Below are 18,039 nucleotides of genomic sequence, written 5' to 3'. Positions count from 1 at the left end.
CCTCTCATAAAGAACAGCTGGATCCCGAGCCACACATGTTTCCTGAAGTTCTCCCCCCCACCCTGAAAAAGCAGGGATGTGAGTGTTTGTCATGGATTGCATTGGCTGGTAACTGAAGATCAGGGCTGAGTTCATGGAAATTGAATAAATGCAGCAACTTGAGCAAGCAATTTTGGCTCTAGCTTTGGGGGCAAAGAGGAAATCAACAACAGCCGTTGCTAAGGAAGTGGTCCGCCTGTTGAACAGCAGCCTTGACGGCTGTTCATCATAGCAAGATGTCTCGAGGTGCTGAAAGAGGGGGAGGGGGGAACTGGGTGCAATAATGGCTGTTATTACAGCTTGTCCTTATTGCTATTTCCTTTTGCCATTTCATGTCATTACAAATCCACTCTGATCTTTTGCTTTAATCCAGAGTGGCTAGAGATCTGCTCTGCGGTACCCCACTTTCACCTAAATCGACCTTACAAAGTATTGATGTAAGAGAGCAGTGGGGTGCTTGTTTCAGGGGAGGGGGTCAGCAGCAGGAGCTGATGTAAGCCTCCTCCGCACAGGATGGGAAATCAGAGGCAAGCCGTGAATGAGGTCATGTCAAAACATTCACAGAGTGCCATGACATGTTTAGAGCCGTTATAGATGTGGAACCCAATCAGAGGGAAACACAGTTTGAATGGCTTGTTGACAGTGAGTTTTATTGAAATGCATCCAAACTCTGCAGAGAAAGATTTTTTTTTTTTTTTTTTTATAGCTTCTGTACCAATTCAGCCAATGGATCTTAGTTCAAGACTGCCCGAAAAAAAACAAATCAACTCTGCCATTTCATTTCATCTCATTTATCAGCCATAGAAACACCTCAATGAGCTGCGTCCTTTGCAGCCTTACCCGGCTGCAAAGGACGCTTATACATCACTCAATGAGTCCACATTTGCTTTCGGCTGTGTATGAATTCCCTACGAACTTTCCCTCGACCCATGCTTATTGACGGAGCTGAAAGTATAACCAACTGTGCTGCGACCTCGACATGTTTACTGCCCATTCTGAACTCTCATCTTCCAGACCACAATCACAACGCAAGATAAGCAGCCAATTCCCCTCGCTGTCGTTCAAGAAAATACATCATTAAGTGAATATACATATATATGGCATGTGTTTGGTTTACTTTGCAGGATGTTTGCCTGTCTGGAATGACTGCTCTGAATAGCAAATGACTCACAAAGTGTCACTTTTATATCTATATGGAGAATTACAGTTAATGCCTAACAAAGGATTATGAGCAAACTGTGTCCGCATCTCTCCTCAGGCCAGCTGTTGGGTGGGTTGTGCTTGTTGAAAGATACATTTGAGGATCCAAGCTGACCTCATGTTGTCTCATACCTGGACTCATCTGTGTGGACAAAGAGCGAGCCCGTGTTGAAGTGGGAATATTACGTACAGTCTCAGCCGCCCTGGCCTTGTTAGGCTGAATTTAATGGTGTGGGTGGAGGTATTAAAAAATCTCATATGGTGCTTTATTATCAAGAGCCACGTTGAGAGCGCGAGATAATATCTGCACATATTCATGCACACTTCACACAGACACACACACACACACACACACACACACACACACACACACACACGCACTGTCACATCGAAGGCACTATATTATCACAGAAAAGCTCAATAAAGCCACATGAGGCCTGTAACAAAGCTCTTGGCAGACAGAGCCCTGAGCGGTATGTTTTCCCCACAGAGCAGACCACCCCCTCTGTCCGCTCCAAAAACAATATTAAAAACACACCATCCCTTTTCGTTCCTCTCAAATTTATGGGTGTGGAAATTCTTGCGAAGGAAGCACTTTTTGGTTTTGAGTTTTTATGAACTTTTGTCTCACAAAAAAAAAAAGAAAACGTCTTATCAGATCTTTCTCTCTCTGGGGAGGAGAGACGTTAGTGCTGTTTGCATGCTGATGGAGCTCTCGAGAGTTTTCTTGGCTCTGCTGGTAAATTGATTTGGTGATTAGCAGAAATTAGCACTAATTAAATCAGACCAGAGAGGACCCCCCCCTGCAGGAGAAGGGGGGGGGGGGGGTTCTGTTGTCCTCTTTCTCTTTCTGTCACTCAAATATGTCGTCTCCCTCACAGGTATCCTTTCCCCACGGTGTTCAGCAGCTGCAGCAAGAAGGACCTGACGGCCAGTTTTGAAAAAGGCGTCGGGATGTGTCTGTTCAACATGCCCGAGGTCAAGGTGCTCTACGGCGGGCAGAAATGTGGCAACGGCTACGTGGAGGAGGGAGAGGAGTGCGACTGTGGGGAACTCGAGGTGAGGGCGCTACAAATCATGTTCCAACAAAAAAAAAAAAAAAAAAAGTTTTTAGTCTCACAAATTCTTGTTTTATGCCCCTTCTGCCAAAGAAAATAAATCTCTTCCACTTTTCACTCCCATGAATCATTGTTAATTATGTTTCCCATTTTTGAGAAATGAAATAAGCAGAAGCGCTAGTTTGGGGAAGGGGGATTCTGTAGCGTCCCTGACAGAAGCATGGCACGAAGCAAACACAAACAGTTCTACTCGCTTTCGAAGCCAGCGACGCAGAGCTCTCGTAATGCAAACACTGTCTCTAGAAAATGAGCTTGGAGATATGTGTGTCGGTGTGTGTGTGTGTGGATTTATTCTTTCTATGCTCTGAGGAGGTGTTTGGGAGGAGATTTGATACAATTCTCTGAGAGGAAGTGTCACTGACAGTTTCCCCCTCTGTCATCTGGTGAATTATTGAGAAGATTCTGCCTTGGCGCTCACATGTGAAGATGGCACACTGCGCGAACTGCTGCGACAGAAGGAAGATAAAACAGTCTGTCGTGATGCAACTGACAATCAGGCCGACGGTTACATGAAATATAAAGGAGACTGCTCTTATGAATTGGAAGAATATTTCAAAGTGTGTAATCAATTACGTTTAGAGCATGCCTTGTTTTGCTTCGTGATTAGTTTACACCTTAATGCTCAACAAGTGTCCGGGCTCCACGCAGGGTCAGGCTGAAAGTGGCCTTGTTCTTAGAAACAAAGAACCAGCATAAGCTCCGCAGGTCCAAGCCAGCGGCCGTAATAAAGCCGCGCGACCTCGTGCCAACCCAGGCCAGATCAGAGTGCTCAGACGGCACCTCTCGTCCGCCATTAAAAAGCCTCATTAAAAAGCCTGGGTCCCATTCCTCACAATCACAGGCTGCTTCTTTTCAGCGTGTCTCCTCCGACCATCTCCTCTGACCCAGGGGACTATGGGAAAAGCCCTTGATGGTTTTCAGGACGAGAGAAGGTCTGGAAGGCCCATCATATCATCTGTATCCCCCTGCCAGCTTCCATCCATCTACTTCTTCGAAGCTCTCGCTCGCATTTGGCCGTACAGTCTATTCAGAGCGCGGCTTAATGACACGAGAGGGGGAGAGAGAGAGCTGACCCTCAGGGGTCCGGTTGGTCATAACTCTGTGTGAGATCATATATGCACGAGCACACCTTCTCTTGTTCCTGCTGGGTCTTGATTGAGTCTCCATGAGAAGGCAGCAGCGCGTCGATCGGTGCGGTACATGTTTCGGGATGAAGGTGAAGATGACGCAGACAGGCCAACATGATACGATTGGAAATGTAACAAAGGGTGGTAAGTCAGGGACCGTGTGTCTCTATTTGTCACTGCCAAAATGGCAAATATGTTTCAGTATAATTGTTTGGGATGATTAAATCTTTTACAGAAACCACGTCAACCCCCTCGAACCTTTGATTATTAAAGAGTGTGTTCCCGCTCAGCTGTAAAGGAGTGTTTTTCCAGGCCTGTCTAGTTGGACGTTCAGTCTGTTAAAATGTTGTTCTGTGCACTCACACACACACACACATGCGCACACACACTCACACAGGATTTCTGTGCTAATATTTCACAGTTAGCCACACCCAACAGTAATGCCACAGTGTCCTCCGCAAACTCACTGCAGCAAGGTGAGGTGTTCATCCACTAGTGGGCGCCAAAGACACGGTTGTTCATTTACTTTCTGATCATTTTCCAAGGTTAACGTCGGAGGTAACTTTGGGCTGTCTGTTGACAGGACATCCTCCTACTAAAATCTTCTCAAATTGCTTTTTCAAACACATCAGGAGATTTACCCTGTCAGACAGAATGAGAAGTGGGAGGAGGGCGACACATCACATAAAAAGGACGCTGTGGAAGTCACTGTCACTGTTATGTTGATATCACACCAAAGATGGCAAACAGGGCAACAGAGTCAGACACTTTCGATGACAGTGTTTGCCTTTATATTATTGCGATGTATAATTGCACCTATTCACTGTATAATCTGAAGAGCTGGGGGGGAAAAAAAGAGTGTAACGCAGCAGACGATCAAAACCTGTCGCGCAATCGTTGCAGGATTAACATCATCTCCCCAGCGCACTCCCTCACAGGGAATATTCCTCAATGTTGCTTCATTCACCCATCGACTCACCTCAACTTCACGCAGAAAATGTCACAGCGGAGTCGACTGGATAGGAGTCTGGATGCCGCGAGGTGTAAATTCCGCTCTGAAAATGTGAGAACATGTCCTAGAGTTTTATTCATGTGGGAAGCTATCCGAGATACCTTTTACGGTCCTGTTAAAGACTTCAATTTCACACCATGCGCTAAATAGAAACAGCCTTTTACTTCATTCCTGGTGTTTGATTGTTTACAACTAGTCTTTTTTTTTTTTATAAACTTCTAATAATCTCAGACAGACTTTGAGTTCAAATATACCGTGTTCAGTCTTTATTCTGTCACTTGCGAGTTTGTTCATTGTTCATGCTTGTTGAAATGATTGTATTCTTGAAATGTATTCATCTTCTGCACTTTTTTTTTCTATATTATTCTCTATGAAGTCCATTTCACAGTTCCAGGATCCTCTCTGTACTTGTTAAAACCTTTCAAATGGAAACTTTGTTGTTTTCAGGCGGGAAGAAAAAAAAAAAGGTGTGCTGGTTCCTTTTCTCTGTCAGGTTTCTTTAGCTGCTACACACACAGCCCTGCTAAGGCCTGCACCCTTTCTGATAGCTAAGCCTGAGCTTTTGCTCTGAGGTGAAACATGATCTCTTTGTGCTGAGTTAATGCTCTTTTACCTTTGTCCTCCCCCCTCACTTACAATCCATTTCTCTCTTCTTCTTCTTTTTTTCCCTTTCCTTTTCTCTACATCCAAAGGAATGTATGAACCCCTGCTGCAATGCTACCACCTGCACTCTGAAGGGAGACGCTGTTTGTGCACACGGACAATGCTGCCAGGACTGTCAGGTAGAACATGTCATACTGTGATGAGCTAGCTCTACCACATTTATTCAAATCATTTCCCTGGTTGTCGCGAATCTTAAGCCAAAGGTTTGTTTATCTAAAGCTGCATTTCCAGCAAAAGTACCTGGGACTTTGAGTCCTCAGGGCTTCTTTTTAAGATGTCTGTGTGAGGTTCTAAATGGGATGCTTGATGTAAAGGCAAGTGGACTTGCTTAAAGATCTTGAAGGCCTTTCACTTCTCCTCTTAAAGGCTTCTTCAGTTCCAAAGTAACTGGTGGACGAAGCGTGAAATGTAAGCCTCTGTTGATCTTTTGCATGCTTATGATCCTGCACTGAAGAAGCCTTTTGGAGAAAAGGTGAAACATCTTTAAAAAAATCTTCAATAGAGAATGGGGGATTCTGTGAATAAATGTCGGCTAGTTCCCAATGATGATCAAATAGTAGTTTCTCTGGACACCTGAATCCCTAATGGAAGCGAAGCTGTTAGATCTCATGCTGTCTACTTTTCAATGCAGCTGAAGCCGGCGGGAACTCCTTGCCGTGAATCCAGTAACTCCTGCGATCTTCCTGAGTTCTGCACGGGTACCAGCTCTAACTGCCCCTCCAACGTCTACCTACACGACGGCCACGCCTGCCACAGTGTGGATGGCTACTGTTACAACGGCATCTGCCAAACCCACGAGCAGCAGTGTATAACTCTGTGGGGCCAAGGTGTGTGCAGTAGAAACCCCGCCTGACTGGCTCACACGCTCGATATTGCTCACTAGCTTCTATTTGATTCATTGCATTTATGTTTATTATATATTTATGTAGGGGCAAAGCCAGCTCCGGGCATCTGCTTTGAAAGAGTCAACTCAGCAGGAGACCCCTATGGCAACTGTGGCAAGGACTCCAAAGGCTCCTTTGCCAAATGTGAAGCTCGGTAAGACTTGATATTCGCATGGAAACAAATGAACGATTCTCGATTTAAAAAGAATTGACGGCTTAAACAAAAGAAGTTTTCATTTGTAGCAGCTCTAAATAAAGGGTACAGAGTCAGTTTGTAAAATGCAGAAAGTTCCACAATGTCTCAGGTGATTGTGTGAGAGCAGCACAAACAAGCTGCCTGTTCTGCTTCAGCCATAATTGGACAGCAAGAGTGAGAGGAAAATAATTGCATATTTACACATTTGGGGAAAACAGTGGCATTTTATTCAATTATCACATTGTTTTTCTCTCTGTGGCTGCTTCTTCTTTGCAGAGATGCTAAATGTGGCAAAATCCAGTGTCAAGGAGGAGCTAACCGCCCAGTAATTGGTACCAACGCTGTTTCCATAGAAACAAACATCCCGCTGCAGGAAGGCGGGAGGATTCTGTGCAGAGGAACACACGTCTACCTGGGGGATGACATGCCCGACCCCGGTCTGGTGCTGACGGGGACCAAGTGTGGAGACGGAATGGTGAGCTTGTTGTGGTGCATGTTTATATGCAACACAACTCGATTAAACAGGCAAGCTAGTCATAAGCAGTGGTTGAAGGTACTGTGTATGAACACAATACCATCCATAATTCAAGGTTTTTTTACCCTGCTCAACTAAAAATATCAGGCTAATGTGTCAGTGCTAAGATGTGTTTTGCATTGGACTTTCCACTGTTTTCAATTCCGAATATTGTCTTTATTATTCTTTTCACTCCAGCCCAATGCAAAGCATGATAAAGATTCCATCTAGCCTTAAATCCAGGTCAAATCTGAAATCGGGCAAAGAGAGAGATAGGGTTGGGGATGACATACAGGAAAGGATCAACGAGTCAGATTGGAACCCAGGGGCCCACCTTCAAGGACCATCAGATTTGATAGTTTGTGCAAATGTGGTGCACAAATGGTCAACTAGGCCCCAGGCACCACTGGAGAAGAATATGTTTGAATAAATTTTCGTTTTTTCGACCATTCGTTACTTTAGACTAAATACTAATAAAAATGTAGGCTTTTTCTCATTTGGACTGAGACAACAAATTCTATACGTATTTTCTGCTACTTAAAAAATGTGTAATGCTTTTTTCACATATGCACAAATATGCACATATGCCCCTGAAGTCTTCCTGAGTGGCTTGCACCTCACAGTAGGAGACCATCCCTAGTGCTATGTGTTGTTCCATGAGTAATGCTAGAAAAGAACTTATTGGCAAACACGAACATAATGAAACAGTTTAATTACACGAATGGAGATCATACTGGTTCCAAGCCAGTTTCAGGATCTAAAAGTCATCAACCACTCCCACTGGCTCCTGGTGATTTTTTCCTGATTATTTCCTGCTGTGGTGTCACATCGGCTCACTTTTCTTCATGTGAATATACTCCACTGCCTTGGCAGGAAAAATTGCGGGTAAAGATTCAATGGAAAATATTAACTGTTTGCGTTCCTTCATGCAGCTCACCCTGAAACTTTCAGGAAGTTTTCAGGAGGGGCGTCACCTGATGTGAAACCACCACACAGCACTCACCAGCCTATATCTACTGTACATTAGAAGAGTTATTTGTCGTTCAAAGCATTTCCCCTTCCAACAGTCACATCTGGAACATTCCTCCTTCTTGTCTTTTTCGATTCCTTTTTCCCTTAAAATAAATAACTTATTGAGCTCAAGTATAAACTAACAACCACAACAAGGTTTTGTTCACTATCTTTATGATTTGACTATATGAGCCTATCTATGGCTGAACCTTTAAATGTATCTGCATAGATTGCTGACTGCAGATTGTTATTATTACAGCCACAAAAGAGCGTTTTCACGACTTGTTTTGAGACAAACTTTAAAACCTTTCGAGGCAATGAAATCCCCAAAACCCCAAATACATGGTCGCTGAGACTGCATGCAAACGCCACATGAATATACATTTCCTAATTGGACATCAGAATGGAAAAAGTGAGGAGTCGGACAGGCCATGACTAAGACGTTCTTCAGGGTGTGTCCTCCAGTCACTTAAGCCTCCCACACTTAATTGACCTAACATTATTCAGCCTATTTGGCATCTTTCAGAGGTCATCAATTCATTCATTGGTCACTCCGATGATACAGTTAATCCATTTAGTCTAATTTACTTCTCTGTGAGTCTCCACCCTGAAGGAGGATCCAGCATCAGCCTTCATCCGTCAAAGACCCTGGCATCAGTGTGTGTGTGTGTGTGTGTGTGTGTGTGTGTGTGTGTGTGTGTGTGTGTGTGTGTCCAGTGCTGCCAAGTTCATCCCCACTGTCAGTCTGGTTGCCTCAGGGTGTGGAGCCTCCAAGTCGCCCACAGTCTAGCCTGCATTTTTATAACTTTTAAAAAGCAGTTCTAATAAGTGTTAACACTTTATTTATTTTTTTATTTTTTTAAAGCGGTGCGGTGAATCTGTAACAAATGAAAAGAAACAGAGCGCTGACTCCTTCACTCTTTAAACATGAAAGGATTGAAATATTACTGAAATGGGTTTCGAGCTCACACTGTGATGTCTTTGTCTGCCTCAGATGTGTCTGAACCGACAGTGCCAGAACGTCAGTGTTTTCGGCGTGCACGATTGCTCAGCCAAGTGCAGCGGTCGGGGGGTGAGTACAGCACACCTTATCCTACCTGTGTTTACCTGAACTGATTGCTATTTATCCCTCCCAGTCCCCAGCAAACATTAGCTGTTAACTCAATATCACACAGAAGCTCCTTTTGCCTGTAATTTGCTCAAAAAATTCCCAGTATACGTCGGTTAGGGAGCCATTACACTGCCTCACAATCAATCATTGTGGCTGCTGAAAGGTTCAATCAATTAGACATAATGGCTTCATTCATGCTCAGCTTTGAGTGCCATTCATCATACTCCCAGGCAGTCGTCCTTGTCCCCAAAAACGACGGTGAAATGTGAAGGCCAGGCTTTCTTTGGCCAAATGGTGGCACTCAGTTTGACTTTGAGAGAGAGGAGCATGGTTATTGGATTTTCTTTTAAATACCACCAGACAAAAAGGTCTATGGGTGGGCCTGTTTCAGATGACATATGTGGCTTTGTGGTGTTGCGCTTAAATCCACTGGTAGGTCTCAAAAGGGTTTAACAGTGACAGCTAAATCAAAGCTCGAGGAAACTGATTTTATTGTCTCTTAAAATGGAACATCACCACTTTTATATATGGCCACATTTGCTTTTCTCGGCCCAATTAAGACATATCTATAAAGCTGTAGGGACACTTTTACTCCCAGAAATAAAAAAATATATAAAAAGATGTTTCTGCTGGAGGAGACAGGAAAAGCCTGCATGCAAGGATTAGATCAAGATGTTGCCTTGGAAAATGGCCCTCACCTGCTCCACATTACCCTGCTGGGAAATCCTTGTAGAATTTACAACTCCTGTTGTCTCTGCAGGACAGGAAGGCAAGGAAAGAGAGATAAAAATATGGAATAAGGCACAGACAAAAAAAAAGTAGTTTTTATACAAGATGCCTTTTAATGTTGGGGCCTTGCACGGCTCGCTTGTGGTAGAATCTAAAAAACTCAGCAGCACAATGGCCTGGAGTTCATAAAACAAGCACAATACATCTATAGAGATTCATCTTTTAATCATCTATTTGTCTCTTATAGCTATTGCAAGCCACAATTTTAAACACTGATTAAAATTGATCTTCTAAAACATCAGGATTAGCAGCTTTTTTTTTTCTTCAAATACAGTAGATTAATTATTGTATTTACAGAAAAATAATGAGTAGATTAATCCATTTTGAGAATGATCATTAGCCGAGACCCGGGTGTTATTATAGTCTGCATCTAATTTCATAGCCATAACTCATCTGTCATTATTAGTAAATGCACTGTAGCCTGATGAGAGCAGAACCTGCACATTAACAGTGTACTGTTAGGCACAGGCTCAAATGTAGCATGAAACAGAAAAGCTGTTGCTCACACGTTGAGGCTCATCTAACAGGTAATTGCTCCTTTAATGTCCTGTAGGTGTGCAACAACAACAAGAACTGTCACTGTGAGGCTCACTGGGCGCCGCCTTTCTGTGACAAGGCGGGTTTTGGAGGAAGCGTGGACAGCGGACCCATTAGATTAGCAGGTAGGTCAACCAAAGCGCTAATCTTATTGGAGCTCTTTAACATGGCTGTGTTGAATCCTCGCATCCGATTGGTCAATCCAGGCATTATAAGGCGCACAGTTTCTCTGTGGCCCAGTTTTTTTCACCAAGATAGACTGTCGCTCGTTGATAACAGACCGCGGACGGCTAAATCTACTCGGATCAAGCGAATCTCATGTCGATCCATTTACTGTGGGGAAGAAAGAGAACGGGGGGGGGGGGGGGGCAGAGAACTGCTGCAACTGAGAAATGAAATCAATAGACGACAGCACATAAAGTAAACACAAAGCAGAGCACGATATGGAATATGACATCGATCAAGTGCAGCTGTGATTCTTACAGCCGAGTTCACCTTGTCCAACGCCGTTAGTGGAAATGTTGTATTGAATGTGAGTTCAGCTCAGAAGGCTGATTTAAAGTTTGCCAGTGCAATGGAAGCAGTATCAATGTCAATTCTTTCGGCTGTAGAAATAATATCCATTTTTGGGGATTTTATTTTATTTTTATTACCCCGTGTATTTTTATAAAAACATATAGATGTTATTTATACATGACACAGTAATAGAAACCAATCCTTGTGTTTTCCCGAGCAGACAGTAGGAATCTGACCGTGGGCATCCTGGTGGCTCTCCTCACTGTCCTGGGAGCCGCTCTGATCATCTGCATCAAGAGGAAAACTCTCCTCAGCCTCCTCTTCGCCAGCAAAAAGAACCATCTTGAGAAGCTCAGGTACTTTATTTTAGAACGCCGCCATTAAATCATTCATAAACATCACCGAATATGTTTAATTCATTCTTTCTTCTCCAGATCAGTGAGCGGCGCAATCAGCGGACCATCCCCTCCTAACCAGCCTGCGTCGACGAGCACGTCTCCGTCCCGGCCCGCTCCGCCCGTCCCCCACGGCGCCACCATCTTCAAGGTCACTACAACGCGCGTCTTAGTCGCCGAGCACGCCCACGAACACACAGATTAAACACGTTCAGGACGGTATCTGACTTTTAACAACCGCAGGATCACCGGCGCTCCTTAATGCTCTTCACATATCATCCTCAGCAGGATTGACGGGTTGTTTTCACACAAATGGCAGCTCATTCAAATCCAATTAAATCCTCCCTTCTGTTTGTGCACATGTGGGGGAGGTTGTGATAATGGAGTCTGCACGTTCCTGACACATGAATACATTTCTTGTCCTTAACAGCTGCCTGTTGAGACAGAAACTGATCATCTGCACATGAAGAACGCTGACTGGCTGCTCACTTCAGATGTAGAGTCATCCCGTCGCTGATAGTTACAAGACAGAGCATGTGTTTTTTTTTTCTTGTAATTCCGACATGCCCGTGTCTCTTAACTACTTTATTACTGCCTTGACATGCTTTGTAATGGGAAGAGGCCTGTGATCGATCTGTGCAGCTGTGTCAGGATTGACATTTTTCACTTCATGGTGGCACACAGCGGGCGAAGGGGGGGGGAGCTGTCGCGCATTAGCACGAGTTTGGTGTTTTCGGTTAGTCGCATGTGGTTTTCATTTGGGCTCGACGGTAAGAAGAGAAAGGATGTAAGGCCGTTTGATGTCAGCACAGTGTAGGTGAGGTCATTTTCCAGGCGGAGCGAGCTGCGTTAAACAGCCGTGGTCATGCGTGTGTGTGTGCGTGTGTGTGTGTGTGTGTGTGTGTGTGTGTGTGTGTGTGTGTGTGTGTGTGCACATCTGGCTGCGTCTTCATGCTTGACAGTCATATTTTGGCTCTATTCTCCGTCTGACCTGTCTCAACAGGAGTGGTGTGTGAGCACTTTAGCTGTGTCTACCTGTGTGTGAGCACTTTAGCTGTGTCTACCTTTGATTGAAACCTCTTAAAAAGTTACCTGAAGAGGCGTTGGGGGGGGGGGGGGGGGGGGTAAATTGAGCTCGCCAAATAAAGGGAACGTTTGATTTATACATCTTTGGCAATGTCAGGAAGACGTGCGCGGGAAGAGGAGAAGGTTTAACGTGACTGTCTCTGATAGGAAGCAGACGCTGTTCTCTTCTGACGAACCCTTCTGTCTTTCATCTTTTCCTGCAGCCTCCTCACCGGGGGCCCGAGGCGCTGCGCCCACCAGCCCCCTGCCCCTCCCACCACAGCCTGCACAGACTGCCCCTGTGCCCTCCAGTTCACCTCAGCCACCCCGTCCCTCTGTCGCTCACCTTGTCCCTCTCCCCCGGCCCCGCGCTGCCGAGGCCTCCTGTGCCTCCGCCTCACATCCACGTCGCACCCCGCGGGGCGCCGTTTCGAAACCCATCGCGCCACAACTCCTGCAGGATGGTCATGGTGAGTGAGTTCTCCGTTTCCACTGTCAGACATTTTTCTTTTTTGTTTGATGATGTTAACTTGCTGCTATTCCTCCGCCAGGTCCGGGTGAGACGGTTTTGTTCGCTGCACCTTCAAACGGGTGTTTTCATGCGTCTTCTATACTGCATGCTCACAGTTATTCACAGTCCCATAAAATAACGAGGTTAACCCAGGAGCTAGCCTCACCCAAGCGAAACTTCAATTCGACGTTACAAAACCGCCACATAAATATTGAAACTGGAGCCAGACTTTGAGTGGAGGGGCGGGGAAGGAGGAGATGAAACAGCAAGTGGAGTGAGCGAGTGTGTCTAAATATCACATGGTGGCAAATTTTCTGCCACTGGTGTTCGGCCAAGTTCAGCTCCTCCCGTTGCAGGCTGTCAAAGCGTAGGGGGAAGAGAATGGCAGAGGTTCCTGCTGTTAAATCCCTCCAACTCAGTGATTCTCAAAGACTCTTATTTGCCTTTAATCCGGTTTGACTTGTACTCTGTAGGCGAGTCGAGCAGAGAGAGGGAGAGGGAGAGGGAGGATATAATCGACAGAGAGAAAAGACAATACAGAGACAGAGGGGGGGATGTTGAATTAGGGAATTGATGAATAAATGAAAATCCATACGAGAGCCTGAAATATCCTTCAGCAAAACTGATAGCCATAATCAGCTAATTACACTAACATGTCAGCTTCAACGTTTTCCTTTTTCTTTTCTTTTTTTTACTGCAGGAAACAACGCTTGGGTTGATGTAGCGCCTCTGCGTTGTCAAATCAGTGCACAGTCACTACTGCTAAATCCACCTCGAAGATGTTCAATTTGATTTCAACTCATAATGAATGATAGTTGAGTCAAATCAGTGGAATCGCTCCCTCTCTAAAGGCAGTATAAAATAGCTGGAGCTCAAATAATAGGATTTCTAAAGCTGTCATGTCACCGTACATTTAAGGTCTGGTCAGACAAACGAGATAACTCCTGATGATAGATAATCGTTGATTAATGTATTTGTTTAAGAGATTTGTATTGATTAACTGACAAAGAAACGGAGATATGAATCTCCCCTGAGGAATAATACTCAGTTGTCGCCCTGAAAAGAAGAGACACCGAGAAAAGCACAGCACTGTTTCTGGGCAAATAAACATCATGAGAGAAAGCTTCAGTATTCAGTAAGAGCACGAACACAGTAAACCATTCCATGCCTGAAGCTTGAGGGACAGCGCACACTGTTCACTGTTTGCCTTTTGGATTACATACTTGAGGGGGCGCCAGACAGCCGAGCGGTTCTATTACATGCCGCCTGTATACAAGGCTATAGTCCTGAAATAGGCGGTCCTTCAACTCTGACCTTTGACACTTCCAACATGTCATCCCCCTCTCTCTCCTCCCAACATTTCCTGTCTCTCTTCAACCGTCTGATCCAATAATTGCAAAATTGCCCCCCCCCCCCCCCCCCCCAAAAAAAAGACAGAACAAGTCCTTAGTTCCAAGAACTCTACCGTTTTACTAACAGGTGAAGTTTTGCAGCTCATAGCAAACGTTGACTTGAGGAAGTCGCTTTCCCCCTCAGATGTTCCTACTTAATGTCAAAGTGTGAATCTGAAAGTGAAGCCTGTTGGCAGCAGACTCCACCTTCAGTGATTTAAGCAGCTGTTTGACAGCTTTAAGACGTGAACAAAACCTTTTTTTTTTTTAACCTCCCCACACTGAAATCTCCTGGCTGGGGCCTGAGAGTAACGTCTGAGGGGAGAGCTTCCCCTGAGGGAGCATTCAAGATTTTTTAGACAGGCTTAAGGTCGTGAGACGTGATTTAAAGTATTCTTATTTGAAGCTTTAGTGACATTTTGTGTCATTTCATTTTACAACCTGTTGAAATCTTTCTGAAATTTTTGGATGGAGCTCAAGTTGGCTCAGCACAGGACAGCGATGGCTGTCACTGTGATGAATTAGTAACTGTACCGTTGGAGTACAGAAACTTGCAAAGGGGAGAGACTTGTACTACATTGTCATCTTTACTTAGTGTGTGCAACTTTAATGACAACATTCACTTCTTTTTTTTTTTTAAGTATTCATGTTTTCAATCTGCAGACCTGATTCAGCGGGCGATTTTAAGGTTTGCTTGTTTGGCTGCTTCCTCTCTGATGTTTTGGGATCCCTCTCGAGAGGAGAGCAGGAAGTGAATTGAGTCCAGATCGAGGACTGTATCACGACTCATTTCGAGAAGATTAAAACCACATGACATGTTCCTTCACTTGCAAGCAGCATGGGCAGGGCTGCCCATAAAGAGCTGTTATTATTTGGACGAGAGTGCCATCTGGTGGAGATACCAAGTATATATATGTATATATCTTTTTAACCCAGGAGTTGGAGAAGCCCAGCCCTCCTCAGAAACCACTTCCAGCTGATCCAAGGAGCTCTCGCCTGATTCGAAGTCCCTCTGTAGTCCAAGGGCCAGCAGCTGTTTGTTGCCCTGCAGCAGTATCTGTTGTACCCAGACCCGTGCGTCCTCTCCCACGCCCAAACAGGTGAGTCCCTCCCATTTATTAGAAAAAAATAACAGGCTTGTTCCAGCCACTATTCATTTTTTTAAATATCTTTTCTCCTTCCTTTAGACCCAGTCCCAAGCAGCCTCCAACACTACCAAAGCCTTGCATAATTGCCAATATCAAATACAGCAGCTGAGACTTTGGACCAAGGGGACATTGTTGTGATAAGACACTCAAAAAAACAAAAACAAAAAAAAAGGAAAAGAAAAGAAATTTGCACTATGAAAGCTCTTAAAACCTTAAAAAGATGTCGGCTTCTCTGAGGATCAGTAGACCTGCCGTGTCCCTTTTGGTGCTCTGTCTCTAAATGGTGCTACGAGTCTGAGCTCAGGTACATGTAAAGTATTTATATTCTGTATTTATTGCCACGCAGTGCACTGTGCCAGACACTTTTACTACACGGAAGCAACATAGATTTGAAATGTGTGCATTTTTTTTAATCAATAGATGTTCATCAAGCAGGTAATAGGAGGTTTTAATAAAACAAAAACAAAAAAAGCAAATCTGTGAAATTGTGACTGCAAGAATGTTTTTGTGAAATGTCTTTTAATGAAGGGAACACTTTACATCTTTATTTACGGTTTTGTTCTGATAACTTGATGAGGAGAAAAAAAAGAGACGTGTGCAATGACTTCACTTGAGAACGCTTGATTGTGAAGATGATACATTTTGTTCCTGAAAGTTAATGCTGTGGAGCATCTTTGAGCCAGTCTGACGAGGCTTGAAACAACCACAGAAGAAGAATAAAAAAGTGGTTTTGCTGCATCTGTTCTGCCAAGTTTTCTACTAATATGGAGACAAGGCGGCCCAAGTTGTGTATTAATTGCTCTGCACATATAAGGAAACAATGAAATATCACCGAATTCTGCTTGATTTAATAAGCCGCGAGAAGCTCACTTTGAGGATGTGCGGACCAGAGTTTGAGCTGAACGTGGATCTAAAATCAGGCAAGTTAAGGAAACGTTAGTTGCGCAGAGAGTGTTTTTGGAATCTTGCTCTGCTTTGACCGAAAAAGTGACAAAGGTCAAATGTGTTTTGGACTATTTCCCTGTGTGCCTGTCTACGCTAAGGACTTTGTGTGATCAAATCATGGAATCAATGAGGACTTTCTCAAGGCATCGTGGAGGGACTCTAGAGAGCTCTAAATGGGTGATGTAGTGTGTTAGAATCTGTGATGGGAAAAAAGGACATATGCACTTACCTTGCAGTTATTCATTTTCTAGTATTCTACCTTTTTTATTTAGCTATTGTTTATTTTTACTCATGTAACATGCCAGATTCAAACTCCTGCTTATATCTGTTTTCTGGTAACTAAAGGTCACATATAAATATTTTCAACAACTTTTAATAGGTTTGAAAAGCCCCCAAAATATGTCTTTGAAGTTTCTTGCTCAAAATCCACTCTGATCCTGTATTTAATCACGTCTATAAACTGCTCTATTTCAGCCCTGTTTAGAACAAGCTGTTTCTGTGTCTGTAGCTTTAAATGAAAGTGAGCTGTGTACAACCACAGCCCTCTCTGAAGGGCCTAGGGTGGCTTGGGCTTTCTTGCACCGTGCCCAATTGTTGTCAGTCAGAAGGCAAATTCAGAGGGCAGAACAATCCCCTAGCTGTGGGATTGCCACCTACCTGGGGGAGGGGTTACTGCCCTTTGTGATGTCACAAAGGAAAAGTCTCGAAACGGCCAGTTTGAGTACACCTTTTCTGAAAAGTGAAGCAGGCAAAAGATAAGGAGGATGGACTTTTTTTTATAATTGGCGGGTTTGTAGACACAGGATACATGATGGTGAAGTGTATTTTGCATAAGATGTGACCTTAACAATAACAAAACAGTGTTTTGTTCATCATAATAAATGCAGATTTATTGCTTAACTGGATTGCCATGCAGCATATATACATTCACTGTTCATCTGAGCAACATTTCCTTTATAGCCAAGCTCTTGTTAACAAAGAAAAAAACATGTTGGCTGATATCTGACTTTTGTGACTTTTGATACTGTTCTCTTTTTAATACTACACTGTGTACATGCCTTGCTTTGTTTATACGCTTTTTCAATGCTCTATGTTTCCATGTACAAACACGCAGTCACCTGACTGCACCTTTTATCCATTTCAGTTCTTGTATTTTGTGTTACAGGTGAACACATGTCTATGAAAAATGTTTTTTTATATGATTGTTTGATACATCATATGTAATGAAAAAACTTAAACTTAATATGTCAAGTGTCTAGTCTGAGTATTTTCAACACTCGAACAGTATCAGTAAAACTGTTTTTTTAACACAGATGGTTTGTGTTGTAAATGATGTTTGTGCCGATCTTTTACTTTTTTTCCTTTTATTTATTTATGCAAAAACATCAAATATAGAAAACAATTACACTGTTTTATAGCAGATCTATATTGCATGCACTCAAACTGCACGTTTCTTAAGTAGTCCTAGTTTGATGCATATGCAGAAAGACTTCCAACTATTGCCCATTTAAAAACTTCAATAGTTTAATATTTACACACAGTAAAGAGTCTGTGGCTTTTCTTTTATACTTGAGCCAAAGTGCTCAGGTGACTGAAAACTCAAATGCTGTTTCACATGCTACAGTAGACTTTAAATTCTGGAAGGTTTGAGGTTTTATAGCTTTATTACCTGAAGCTGCTTACCTTATTTCACGGATCCTGAGCGTTACAGCAATTTCTTCCTTATGTGAGAAAAAAACATCTGAATATATGTAAAAGTCTTGTACACTTGCAAGTTATCCATAGCTGCAAAACCTGTCATGTATAGAAAACTGCAGGCACGTTGTCCCACACCTGCAGTCATTCAGACAACCATAAATAACTCTCA

General features: G+C 43.6%; 1 protein-coding gene across 1 annotated transcript in view; it reads left to right on the top strand.

The window, feature by feature from the left end:
- Positions 1-17,415, top strand: part of adam12a (ADAM metallopeptidase domain 12a) — a 74,567-nt gene extending 57,152 nt beyond the window's left edge. Inside the window, exons 12-23 of the mRNA XM_079334187.1 lie at positions 2,121-2,298; positions 5,189-5,278; positions 5,791-5,986; positions 6,089-6,197; positions 6,516-6,714; positions 8,759-8,836; positions 10,218-10,326; positions 10,938-11,073; positions 11,152-11,263; positions 12,402-12,647; positions 15,016-15,179; positions 15,267-17,415. Of these exons, the coding sequence (XP_079190313.1) occupies positions 2,121-2,298; positions 5,189-5,278; positions 5,791-5,986; positions 6,089-6,197; positions 6,516-6,714; positions 8,759-8,836; positions 10,218-10,326; positions 10,938-11,073; positions 11,152-11,263; positions 12,402-12,647; positions 15,016-15,179; positions 15,267-15,336 (1,687 nt within the window). The 3' untranslated portion in view covers positions 15,337-17,415. The remainder of the gene's footprint in view (positions 1-2,120; positions 2,299-5,188; positions 5,279-5,790; positions 5,987-6,088; positions 6,198-6,515; positions 6,715-8,758; positions 8,837-10,217; positions 10,327-10,937; positions 11,074-11,151; positions 11,264-12,401; positions 12,648-15,015; positions 15,180-15,266) is intronic.
- The last annotated feature ends 624 nt before the right edge of the window (positions 17,416-18,039 follow it).

This window comes from Symphodus melops (assembly GCF_947650265.1).
Source record: "Symphodus melops genome assembly, chromosome: 21".
NCBI classification, from domain to species: Eukaryota; Metazoa; Chordata; class Actinopteri; order Labriformes; family Labridae; genus Symphodus; species Symphodus melops.
This window is presented reverse-complemented; position numbering and strand designations above follow the sequence as displayed.